This window comes from Meleagris gallopavo, chromosome 1 (assembly GCF_905368555.1).
Source record: "Meleagris gallopavo chromosome 1, MGAL_WU_HG_1.1, whole genome shotgun sequence".
NCBI lineage: Eukaryota > Metazoa > Chordata > Aves > Galliformes > Phasianidae > Meleagris > Meleagris gallopavo.
This window is the reverse complement of record NC_139404.1, coordinates 59231495-59244330: the sequence shown is the minus strand read 5'-3', so window position 1 is coordinate 59244330 and position 12836 is coordinate 59231495. Positions and strand designations below refer to the sequence as shown.

Below are 12836 nucleotides of genomic sequence, written 5' to 3'. Positions count from 1 at the left end.
AAGAAAACCAGGCGTATTCTGCAGCAAATTGTATCTAGAATTTGTCTACAGAACAGATAGGCAACTGAACGGAATGATAAACTATTTTATTAATCGAGCATGGAAATGTACATTTAGACTGAAACATTTTGAGGCTCCTGGTTTTATATTAGTGTGGAGAACACAACTGGGAAATGAATGCTAGCAGATTAGCTGGAAGGCACTGCTTACAGTGCCAATATCATCATCATCTTATGTGTGGGAGGTCAGAAGCTGAGCAGAATGCCGCAGGCTAGGCCCCTCAGGTTTTGAGTTGGCTTATCTGTTGACTTGGGAAGACAACACCACAATGGTTATACTGATGCTCAAAGTTCTGCTTATAACACTCAAGGTTGAAAAGCGTTCACAGCACAAATAAAATAATAGCACTGCCCTCCCCAACACAGACCCCAGGACAGCTTACTGACCAACAACACATTAAAATATCGTCAGAGTAAAAGGAAGAAAAAGCCACATTTGATTATTTATGCCTCCTAACATTTCAAGTATAGATCTTTGCTGAAAAAAACCACAGTATTTGATTTAATTTCATACAGACTTCTCTTCAAAGGGTCCTGGATTCCCCAGGACCATGTTTCACTTTTGCATACCCTGCCTGAAAATCTTCCTGAGAACAAAGTCTATGTAGTACAGGAGCTGAGATGTAGGATGAGTGTGAAGCATGCAGCACAACATAACCAGATTTTCAGCATTCACTCTTTTATTTCTCCCCCAGGCATGCGCTATTCAATTTCTCACCTTTTGAGCAGTACCTCCGCTGTTTCAGAGTTCAGTTCCTCCTGGACACAGTGCTGTTTCTCTTCACTCTATCCACGAGGTTAAAGAAAAGTCAGGGACAGCAGCTCCTGATCAGGGAGGGAAAACAGATGTAACAAATACCATTTATTCTAGTAGCAGTGTTGAGACTGAGATTTAGGAAATGAAAGCATCCTAGGCCAGATATAAAATAATGTTCAGAAACACAAGTCGGGGTCACTGATGTTCTGCCACACACACTGTGTCACTGCTGGTGGGGTCTGCTAGCCAGGGCCGCTCACACAGCAAAGATTGGGTTGGCTGCACATACTACAGAGAGCTGCCTGTCAGCTTGCTGAGTTCTGTACAGAAAACAGAGATGCCTGAAGCCATTTTCTCCCTGTCAACTTTCCTCCTGGTGTGTTAAATATGAACACAGTACAGTCCTGCTGAAGCAGAGGGAAAATGCTGCCCGCACGCATGCGCTGCCTTCTGCATCTGCCTGGAGTCTTCTTCATTGCTTCCATGGACGAGCATTTGCTCGGTGGTTCAGCCAGGCACACACAGGACTGAGAGAGGGATTTTGAACCGTTCACACATCAGCAGCAGCGATAGCAGACCAAACGTAGAATTTCCCATCCTGTTCAGCAAAATGACACTGTGGCTACCTCATTCCTGACAGAGCCCTGGGACACAGGGCTGGAGATGAGCTGAAAAATGCAGCTACACACATGTGTGTGTGAACACTGACATCATTTGGATTGGGCAGTTTTGAGTGCCAACATACAAGGACTTCTTTACAGAGCAGAAGTACAGCGTACATGAGTGGATTTTGTGGAATAGAAAATTAGGTCACCTATTTAGCTCTGTGCTGCATTTGTGCAGCACACTGAGGCATTTTAAGATGCTGAATTCTGAACAACCAGAAAGGTACAGGTTAGAGAAAGAAGATGCTTAAAAACTGCACATGTGAATACCAGCTCTGCAAATGGCACTGCATCATTTCAGTTACATGGCTTTGCATCGTGCCACTGGAACATGTCAGGGAAGCTGAGCCCTCTCTCCCCACGTGTCCCCCATCAACCTACAAGGCAGCCAGATAGGCCTGATCCTGCTGAGACATCCTGATGGTTTTAGGAGAGGAAAGTCACCTTTCTGCTTCAGTCCCTTTCTGCTATCATTCAAGAGCAGCTCCAAACATGTGGTCGATATGCACCCCAAAATGGTGAGCACCTGCAGAAGGAAAAAGCAGAGCCAGAAGAGAGCTTACTTTGTGCAGACCTGGGAATGTGACAGAAAAGCATACTGCTTGATGACTGCCATAAAAAAGGTGGGAAGCCTGAAACACTACCGAGTACCCAGGTGGGGACAAGGTGCTGGTCAGCCATGCCTGGACAGTGCCATGTCCTTAGGCAACATTGTGGCTGATGAGACATCAGTGAGACAAAGGAGGAGGGAGATGAGCTGCACTGAGCTCCTGACATGATGGGCAAAGGCCCAAAGGGACAGCCTCATGTAGGACACAGTTGGCACAGGGAGCCACTGAAACCCCAATCCTTGGTTAAGCAGTAATAGGGAGGACATGTCTGACACAAACCCAACAAACAGCTGCTGTTGGGTGCACGGGGCAAGAGGAGAACTGTGGGCGGGAGGAACTGGGGGACAACGGAAGCAAGAGACAGCAGAGTAAAGAACGAAGGTGTCTGTGACACCACACATCACCACTAGAAACAAGGGAAACATGCTGTGCTCCCCACTGCCTGTCCCAGCACCCCTGGTACAGGAGGGAGGACACAGGCAGGCGATAGCCTGGCTCAGGCAGCACGCACAGAGCCATGGCAGTCATGCAGGCTCTCCTGGTTCTGATCGGTGAGTAGAAAATGTCTCCCCTTCAGGTCAGGGTGTGAGGAAGGATGGCTGACCTGGCTGCTCTTTGCCTCCTCACCGCTGGTGTAGTCCAGTGTGGGCACACTGGAGGTGAGATGAAGAGAAAAGGACACCCCCAAAAAACATCAATACGCAGATCTCAGATTACCATTTTGCCAGTCTTTATACACTGGAGCTGGTATGTTATTCATCAAGGAGAGACAGGGAGGGACTGAGCTGAGGGAGGAAGGACTTGGAGCTGGACGCAGCTGGGCAGAGGCTGGAGCAGGGGTGGAGTCTGGAGATGTGACACAGCTTGGCACACAGATCAGAAATGAGAGCAGAGACTTGGGCTCAAACAACCAGCCAAGAAGGGAAGAATTGGCCAGATGAGGAGGTAGGGGAGGCAGAGGGAGAGGTGAGAGACGACCTTGGTTAAACGCAAACAGAAGGTTTTGGAGCTGGAAGAAATAGAAAGACACGGCCTAGCAGCCTACATCCGAGTGAGAGGCTGTGGAGGAGTCCCGTATTTCCTGGTTTCCTCATTCCCCCACTTTCTGTAGATTTCCAAGTCACTTTGCTGTGTCTCATTCTCATCTAATACTGTTTCACAGAAGGCTCAATAACCTCTATGGTCAATCCAAGGGGGAAGTTACATGCTTTTATTTGATCATGCTGCATCTACAGTCACACAGATGTTAATAAGACAGCAGAGATGTTAACAAGATAGAAGCCATGTAGAAATGTTTAAGTTTGCCTTTACAAAAAAAAAGAAGACAAAGATTAACAGACTACTCCAGAGGTTGCAAAGTCAAAAAGAACACTTATATCATCCCTAAATTGCATTCATTTTGCAACTCTTGATTTGTTCCCTCTGTGCACACAGCAACACAGCTCTTGCTTATCTTCTTTTCACATGGATTTTGGCTGTTTTAGTCTTGGGATGGACAATGCCTTTGCAATGAGCAGCTGTTCAGTAAGCAGTCACTCTTACTGTCCTGTGCTTTATTTACATGCAGATCCCATTCAAATGACTCTCTTCCCTGTGAACTTTCTATACACTCTACATTCTAGTGCTTCACAGCTGTTAATTCATTTATAGGGATTTTGCAAATAGCAAAATGAGGGCAGAGAAGGATTAAAGTTAAAAATATCCACTACTTTCAAAATCTCAGTTTGAGATGCTTCAGCCCTGTCTTCTCAAAGTAGATGCTACTGTAGCACTTGCGTTCAAAATACAGCACATGCAGACTCCAAAGCTCTAGGAGACCTCAGCCTTCATATAAATGGCAACCCACAAGGTAAGGAAAATTCCATCAACAACACACTGAGAAACCTGGCACTTGCCCAGCATCACACAGAAGCCTCTGTGGTGTAGCCAGGTATAAAACCTACTTCTTAGCACAATGCCCACAAAACTACCCTTCCTCTTCCAGCATCTTGCTGCTTCCTTCTTCCATACCCCTGTGGGAAATGAGGCAGATATCCTGAATGCAGCACAAGTCTATCTTAAAATTTTACTTCCCCGCCCAGGGCAGGTCAAGTCTCTACAATGAAGGGACACTGAAGCCCTAAGGAAAGAAGAGTAGCTTGCTGTGGACTTAAATAATGGTTAGAAAGCATATGCATACAGAGATGAAACTAAGATTGCACATGACAATTTTTATTTGGGCTCATCTAGCCTCCAAATGTTTGATGTCGCCAGCTTTTATAACGTTCTTTGCAGGAAAGAATTGGCTTAAATTTTGCACATGGGTTCAGTGAACACTTGGACCATTTTAAGGGCATATCCATACCTGTTGGGGCACACTGCATTAACTCAAGAGGTCACACACTTAACAGACAAAGAGAATTTGCAGACACAAAAGTCTTGAAAGGAATCCACCTCCCTGCTCCAAGTCTGATAGCAAAGCTGCATTCTCAGTTCTAGCCATGACTTCCCAGACCTTCCTCCCAGCTCAGGATTTCAATCTCCAGAGACTTTGGTGAAGGCCCCTCAGCCACATACTGACCCCAGAATACTACACCCCTGTTAGCATGGGCAGAGCTGGTCCCCTCCATGCCTCATCCTCAGCTTTTACCCTCTCACAGCACTGTTCTGGACCTCACATCCAAAGCAACAGAGGTCTGGGCTCACCCTAACAGCTCTTCTGAGCGTGCCATGGTTAGCATTTCCTCCTCCTACCCTCCTACATGTCATTTCTCACCAGTGCTGTCAGGTTGGGGCCGCACTGCTGGCCCTTGGGTTGGAAAGACACAGCAACTGGGCACACCACTGTCCAGTGATGAGTACCGCCAGTTCTTCAGGTCCCTTCGGACCTCTCAACGCGCCAGCACCGCCTGCCACCTCCGCGCGCTGTACGGCTGCCAGAACCCCGTGGTCCGGAGACTGGATGAGTATGAAAACCATGGAGTCATCCCAGAAGGTAAAGGCAAAGGCAACTGCCACGGGAAGGCAGATGGATAGGGGCCCTGCAGTGCCAGCACTGCACCTGTGTGCTGGGAGGGGACTGACACTTGGGAATTGGTAGGAGAAAGGACAGCAGTAATCCCAGGTGAGGAGAAGGCATCTATTTCTGAACACCTTGTCTTACACCTGATGGCAGCCACACGTACTTAGCATCAGCCTCTTCTCAGGGCTTCAGTGGCAGAGATGACCAGGAAGCAGTGGAGTTTCTCCCAAGCACATGAGATTTCTAATGGAGAGATGTCTTTTGACAGTGAGATTACTGCTGAAGGTTGGTGGGACCTCAGCACTGGCGTTTACCACCAAGTCCATGTTTTGTTTGCCTTTTTCTAGGACCCATATGCTCTGAACTGCGAGAAACTTCCTTCTTCCCAAACTTCTGTGCATTTGCTTTTTATCGCTGCACTACAAAAAGGTATTTCATTAAGGTGAGTTATTTAACTATTTCCTCATGACCTGGTGCATTCTGCTCTGGGCACTGATTCAGTGAATGTGAAATGAGGAAGTGCGAAAAAGAGGCTATAGACAGGGAAGGCAGAGGAGAGCTGTGGGTAGCCCACTTACCAGGGGCATCCACACCAAGCTGACCAGTCTACACAGGTGGCACCTGCAACCACCTGCCAAAAATGAGACATTGAGGAAGGTATTCTTGAAAAGAATCAACCTCTGAGAGCCTCCGCTCTCATTCCCAAGCAAGGTGAGATAACAAAGCTACTGCAGCAGAAAGAGTGAGTTGTGCAGACTTCATGGGAAGATAACTAGGAGTCACAAAAGGAGACTTACAGGGAAACATGATGAGGAAAGCAGAAGGATTCTTTCCCTCCTTGGGCTTAAGGGAGCTCATCTTGGCAGGGAATGGGAAAAATGGGACAGCGCTGTGAGGGGTCAGGGGCCAAGCACTTGTTCCTCAGGCCCACCACCTCTAGAGAAATATTTTTCTCCTCCACAGCGGACTGCATGCCCGGGAGAGCACAAGCCCAACCTGGGCAGCACACAAACTTTCAACAACACAGCCCTGAGAAGCGATGCAGCATTGTCTGCTATCTTCAGTCCCCAGCCCATTTTTCCCACCTCTCCTGCAACCACCCAGCCATCCAGCTCCAGCCCTAACACGGAAGGAGCTGACATCTCCAGCTTCTCACCTGATGACATGCCACTGCTGGGGAACATGCAGCCTTCCACCTCACATCCCACAGAGGTGACAGTCAGCGGCCAGCAGCAGGGAAAGCTGCCTGCCACCGACATTGAGGATCTCTTCCTGAGGCTGCAGGACAGGCACGTCCAGAGCTTGCTGCACTCAATGCGGCAGCTGCTGACCATGGGAAAGGCAGTGATGGAGGAAGAGCTGCAGGCTGTTGCCCTGAAGCTGCTGGTGGCCCTGAACAACGCAAGCGTGTCTCAGGGGGCAAACAGCACTGACACAGAGCATGGAAGAAAAAAGTGATCAGCAAAAGGAATGAGCCACTGCGGCTTAGAGGGGATGTATGGGAACACAGAAGTAGAATCCTCCTTCCCAGGCCTGAGGCACCATCAGGGTTGCAGCACTTCTCAGGCCAAGGGTGAGAACTAGGGAAAGAAGGCCTCTTCTGAGGGCAAGGGAAAACCCAGGCCCAGGATTCAAAGGTAAAGATGTTGTCTTCTCAAAAATAATTGTCTCAAAGATTCATTGTTTCTTTCTACACAAACTGTTCATCCACTACTGCTTGGTCTGAACATCTCTATGGCCAAACAGGGCAAGATGGAAAGAAGTAACACTTTTCCTAGGTGGGGTTGTACCACTGCCATCACTAGCTCTCCTCTGCAGAGAGCAGGAGTTTGTTATCTCCTTCAGTGATTGCACAGCAGAATGCTGGCCTTTCCTCACCAAGGAGAGGTGTTTCTGCTCAGAAGCATGAAGGGACTAATCTTCTTTAGACATCTGTGAAAAAACACACACACAGGCACAAGGACAGCTCTACCTGCAGAAGGCCGATCCCCCTGCAGAGGAACTGCCGGTCCAGCATTCACATGGTTTGTGGCTACTTCTGAAACAGATGCTATGACATATAGGATAAACATTCATGTTAAGGAACTCCTCTTGCCTCTCAAAAAGTAAGGAGTAGAGTCTCATTCATGGGAACTCTGGCTGTAGTACTGCTCCTTTTACAAATGCCAACCATATGGGTAAGACCATACAAAGCTGCCCATGCTAACAGCAGAGTGGAAGCTCTCCGAGGACCAGACAAGGTTTTCTGCACCTCTGCTCACTCCGAGTTCAGAGTTGCCTGGAAGCTGCTCAGAGCTCGAGCAGTCAGCTTTGTTGGAAATATCCAAATAATTTTCTAGGATGGTGTCCCTGATAAAGCAGATTTTATTTGCAGTTGCAATGGCGGGCCTCCTGCAAGCAGGAGTGCACACAGAAAACAGCGTTACATCTTTTATTCCCTATTGCCCAACGCTTATCTCTTTCTCCCCTGGTTCCTCATTGGCTGAGTACTGCAGGTTCACAATCTCCTCGACCCTTCACTAAACGTGGAAACACTGAACATACATAAATTTTTGCTGCCTAAGCGTAAATCCGTAGTTAATTAATTGACTTATTCCACACTTGATCATTATTTTGCGGATATCTGCTTGTCCTTCCTTCCACAAAGATAAGCTTGGGAGAAAGACAGAGGGGAGTATCTTGGTGCCTGCCTGTCACATCCCAACCTTCTCACGGAGTGAGACAGTTCGGCCTTGTGGAGAGGCCCTAGCATCTTTGATGTTGCTAAATATGTTTTTCTTTTGCTGGGAGTTTCTTATCCTAACAGAACAACTCTACAATATGTTTCTATGTTGCTGAAGCAAACAGTAGTGGAACCACCACCGTACTCAGATAAAATGATGATATTAGATGACATGGAGAATGAAGAAAGTGAAGAAATTTTTAGAATCGTACCTTAAAAAAAAAAAAAAAGGAAGGAATTGCAGAAATCAACACTGTGAAAGAAAAAGGGGGGGGAATTATGGGATTGGAATGTTATTTCTGCATTAGATATTAAAAAGAGCAATTGGTTTGAAGAAGTAGAACATAATGCATTTGTACTCTGTAACTTATCCTTAGAAATAGTTGATCTAAGAAGTAAAAATACTGTATATGCTAGCAGCATGTTTTAGAAACATTATTACTGAATTAGGTGATTAATTCTTTCTTGCAAAATAGTTGTTAAATGTTCCAAACAATGTGAGTATGGTGTTAGGGATTAGAAAACATACTGTAGATTGTTCTGTTATTGTCTTACTCCCTAATCTCAATATTGTGTTTTCAAAAAGGGGTACTGTCATCCCCTTTCCCTCTACCCCCATTATTCTTAGAGTCTCATCAGTTAATTTGAGTCCTGACACTTTATGAGCCAGTGATGACCGAGCTTCCCTAGTACCAACTAAAAATACAATATCCTCCTCTTCATGTCCCGCTTTCATATTTATCAAGGGCTCCTGGTGGGACCAAATTTTCAAGAACCCCTGACACCCCTATTCTGAATTTAAGGCAGCTTGTAGCTTCTCCTCTCTCTCCCAATCTGGGTAGTTTTTCTTTATATGTCCAAGCTTACCACACCTGAAACACCTCTTTTCACTATTGTCTGATTGATGTCTGGATCGATATCCTCAGAATTTTTCTTCTCTTTGCCCCCCTCCAGAACCCGACCTCTCTTCTGTTTCACTCCCCCTATTATCCAGTTTTTGTTTTATTACACGATCCACTGTGAAAACCATTAACCTAGTTTTCTGTTTTTCTTTCTCATTCTCCCTCCTAACATATATCCTCTGAGCCTCTTGTAAGAGCTCCTCCAGGGCTCTTGTATTCCACCCTTCTATCTTTTGAAGTTTTTTCTGTATGTCTGGCCACACCTTAGTTACAAAATTTACCTTAAGGAGGCTTTGGGCTACAGGATCCTCAGAATTCATTCCTGAGTATTTTCTCATTCTGTCTCTAAGCTTTTCTAGAAAATCACTAGGGGATTCATTCTTATTCTGCTGAACCTCAAATGCCTTAGTGAGATTCTGGGACTTAGATACAGCTTCTTTAATTCCAGCTATTATTATATCTCGCAAGTCCTTCATGTTTTGCCAATGTTGTGCATTATTACAGTCCCAGTTAGGGTCTTCCACTGGGTATTTTTGTTCTGCTGGCGCCAGACAAAGGCATCCAGGGGGATTATTCCTTTCCCATGCTCGCCTAGCAGCTTGTCCAATCATAACCCTTTCCTCTCCCGTAAACAAAATACCCATGATGGACACTAATTCCATCCATGAGTACAGGTTAGGACCCAGAAATTGGTCCGATTGTTCTGCTACTGCTATAGGATCCTCAATTAAGGATTTCATTTCCTTCTTGAAATTCCTGACCTCTCCACTAGTGAGTGAGGAGTTTACATAATCTATTTGCCCCTGTCCCCGTGGGACCTCCCGCAGGGGGTACATAGAACTGTTAGTGCGGTCAGTGTCAGGGAAAGGAAAATTTTCAATATCCCTCTTACATTGCTCTAACTCCCTTCTGAGCCCAGCATGCCCTCCTTCCTGTGAAATAACTCTACGAGTTTTGTCTTGCTCTTCTGGGGAAGTGCCTGACACCTCCTGCACTACATTAGGGCTGTATGGAGGGGGTAGATTCTCTAGGGGATCCCATTGATTAACTTTCTTTCCCGATTCCTCCTCCTCCTGATCCAAATCTTTCTTTGCCAGTAATAGACTGACCTCTCATGACCAGCAAGTGGCATATTCTATTTCTTCCTCCGACAAGGGAGTTTTATTCTTTACATATGAATTCAGAATCTGACAGATCCAATCTTCGTCAGATCCGCATTTTGGCCAAAATACCGATTTTCCCTGTAAAGGCTCTCTTGGCCAAATTTGGGTACAGTATTTAAACATCTTTTTCCTGTCATTGTCTCTAGTTTTGGGGTTGGTTTTCCAGTTTTGAAGCATTTCTCCCAAGGGGCTATCTCTAGGCACCTTTTCGAGGACCTTTTTCCACTGGTCTCGGGAGCTCCTATTACCATCCCTCCAGAATGCTACCGTGAACTACCCAGCTCGCAGGTTACCACACCCCGATTCTTGGATTTGGGGCCCAATCCCTCCGGAGCACTATACTCCTATCTCTCGGATCAATAGGGGTGTACTGCTGGCACTTCGTCAAGTGCGCAGGGCACCGCACACCAACAGCTCCCTCCCGAGACTCTTCCTTCCACCAGCACAGCCGCTTCGTCCGTCCCTGGCCGTGCCCCTCGCGGGACATCAGAACCGCAGGTCGGGACTCCGCACTCGCTTCGCACTGAAGTGCGTCTCAGTCACACACACTCAAGAGTCTCAACCGAACCCCAAGGCAAAAATTAAATTCCCTTACCTTGGTCCGTGCACGAAGTTACCGCGTCGCAATGGCCAACACCCGTGCCTACCTGCCCCTTGGCTTTTACAGAGCCCGTCCTTTATATAACAGTCTCGGTTGCCTATCGGCCGTCCCAGGGAGTCACCTCACCACCCAGACAGGGGGTGCACCTATCCTGTCCAGGGCAGTGGGAGAGACCCTCAAGAGGCGATAATAATCCTGGACAAGCCCCCAAATTGTTGGAAATATCCAAAAAATTTTCTAGGACGGTATCTCTCGTAAAGCAGATTTCATTCGCAATTGCAATGGCGGGCCTCCTGCAAGCAGGAGTGCACACAGAAAACAGCGTTACATCTTTTATTCCCTATTCCCTGACGCTTATCTCTTTCTCCCCTGGTTCCTCATTGGCTGAGTACTTTACGCTCACAATCTCCTCGACCCTTCACTAAACATGGAAACATTGGACATACATGAATTTTTGCTGCCTAAGCGTAAATCTGTAGTTAATTAATTGACTTATTCCACACTTGATCATTATTTTGCGGATATCTGCTTGTCCTTCCTTCCACAAAGATAAGCTTGGGAGAAAGACAGAGGGGAGTATCTTGGTGCCTGCCTGTCACATCCCAACCTTCTCACGGAGTGAGACAGTTCGGCCTTGTGGAGAGGCCCTAGCATCTTTGATGTTACTAAATCTGTTTTTCTTTTGCTGGCAGTTTCTTATCCTAACAGAACAACTCTACAATATGTTTTCTAATCCCTAACACTACACTCGCATTGTTTGGAACATTTAACAACTATTACAGTTTTGCAAGAAGGAATTAATCACCTAATTCAGTAATAATGTTTCTAAAACATGCCGCTAACATATACAGTATTTTTACTTCTTAGATCAACTATTTCTAAGGATAAGTTACAGAGTACAAATGCATTATGTTCTACTTCTTCAAACCAATTGCTCTTTTTAAGAACAAATGCAGAAACAACATTCCATTCCCACAGTTTCATCTCTCAAGAGAGCACTATTAAACAAGAACCCCTGTGCACCTTATCCCACACAGGCCTTGTGTAACCTCTTCCTCTGTGTCGAGAGAGGAACAGGGACGCACCACACACGCTGCCCCTTTAGGGTGGGGATGGTTGCGCTCCCTTCACCCGGCCTGAATAACACAGACACGGCTGGATAACATACAGAACATCCACACAGTGAAGCAAGCCCTTAGGAGAGCTCCCTCCTCTCAGACCCTCCAGTGGCCCCGGGAAATGGAACCTCTTTCAAGGCCCATAGAGGTCACAAGCGGGACCGCCAAGCGCAGCGGCAACCCGCTCTGCCCCACGCGGCGCTCGTTGTTGCCGAGGCACCGTGGCTGCGGCACGACAACCGCCGGCCCCAGCACCACAGCGGCGCTCACCTCCCCCCGCTGCTGGCCAGCAGCCCACGCGTGGGCGGTAACGCCTTTCTGTTCCGGATTTAGAGATCGCAGCGCTAATTCCCTCCTCCGCCGGCTCTGACCGGGACAGAGGCAGCCGCGGGGCCGCCCCCTATGCCCGCGGCCGGCAGCAAACGCCGCTCCCGCTGCTCCCCCGCAGCCCCTCTCCCGGCGCCCCCCGGCAGCGCCCCGTTGTGTCATAGCGGGCGCGGCCCGGACCCGCGAGCAGCTCCCGCCCGCGCCTCCTCCGCCTCGGCGCCGCCCGCTGTTGTGGCGGCGCGACTGGACTTACCGCGGCGGGGCCATGTGCGCGGCGATGCTGCCGGGCCGGGCGGTGCGGAGGGGCCGCCGGGCGAGGGGCGGCGCGGCGCTGCTGTTAACCCCTGTGTGCGCCGGGGCGGTGGGAGCGGAGCCCGCCCGCACACCTGCGGCGACCGCGGGAGGAGGCACCGAGGAGGCAGCTTCCCGTTGTCCGCGTTCCTCTCAGCTTCTGTGCGTTACTCTGCCCTGGTAAAGCTAGACTGCTTTCTGTCCTCTTGGTGACAGGACAGCATCGCCTTCTTTCATAGAATCACACAATGGCTTGGGTTAGGAGGGATCTTAAAGCCCACGCAGCCCCAACCACTGCCGTGGGCAGGGCTGCCACCCAGCAGCTCAGTGTACCTAGGGCCTCATCCAACTTGGCCCTGAATGCCTCCAGGGTTGGGGCACCCACAGTTTCTGTGGGAAGCCCGTGCCAGGGCCTCACTGCCCTCTATGTAAAGAATTTCTGCCTGACATCTTACCTAAATCTCTGTCTTTTTGTTAGTCAGTTAGTGGTAACTTACCCCAGAGGAAGACAAGGAGCCTTAGCAAAGCTAAAGCAGCTTTACTTCTGCCAAGGGAGGACTTTGCACAGACAGTGCATTCCTGTGAGCCTTGCCCTGGCCCCACCAGACTGGTGTGAAGA

General features: G+C 48.2%; 2 protein-coding genes across 11 annotated transcripts in view; one reads left to right on the top strand and one right to left on the bottom strand.

Annotated features, from left to right (window-relative positions):
* The window catches only part of LOC100542571 (uncharacterized), a 55853-nt gene that overhangs the window by 2673 nt on the left and 40344 nt on the right, over window positions 1-12836 (bottom strand). For 2 of the 10 annotated variants that reach the window (XM_085229658.1, XM_085229688.1), the window contains exons 1-2: window positions 12715-12776; window positions 778-884 (exon numbers count right to left, since the gene is read on the bottom strand). The gene's annotated coding sequence lies outside the window, so the exon portion shown is untranslated. The other 8 variants (XM_085229649.1, XM_085229680.1, XM_085229618.1 and 5 more) reach the window with 6 other exon arrangements.
* Window positions 4802-6626, top strand: LOC109365718 (uncharacterized). The gene is made up of 3 exons (XM_019612434.3): window positions 4802-5066; window positions 5441-5535; window positions 6057-6626. Exons 1-3 carry the CDS (start codon window positions 4802-4804, stop codon window positions 6549-6551), a joined length of 855 nt encoding a protein of 284 aa, XP_019467979.2. The 3' UTR covers window positions 6552-6626.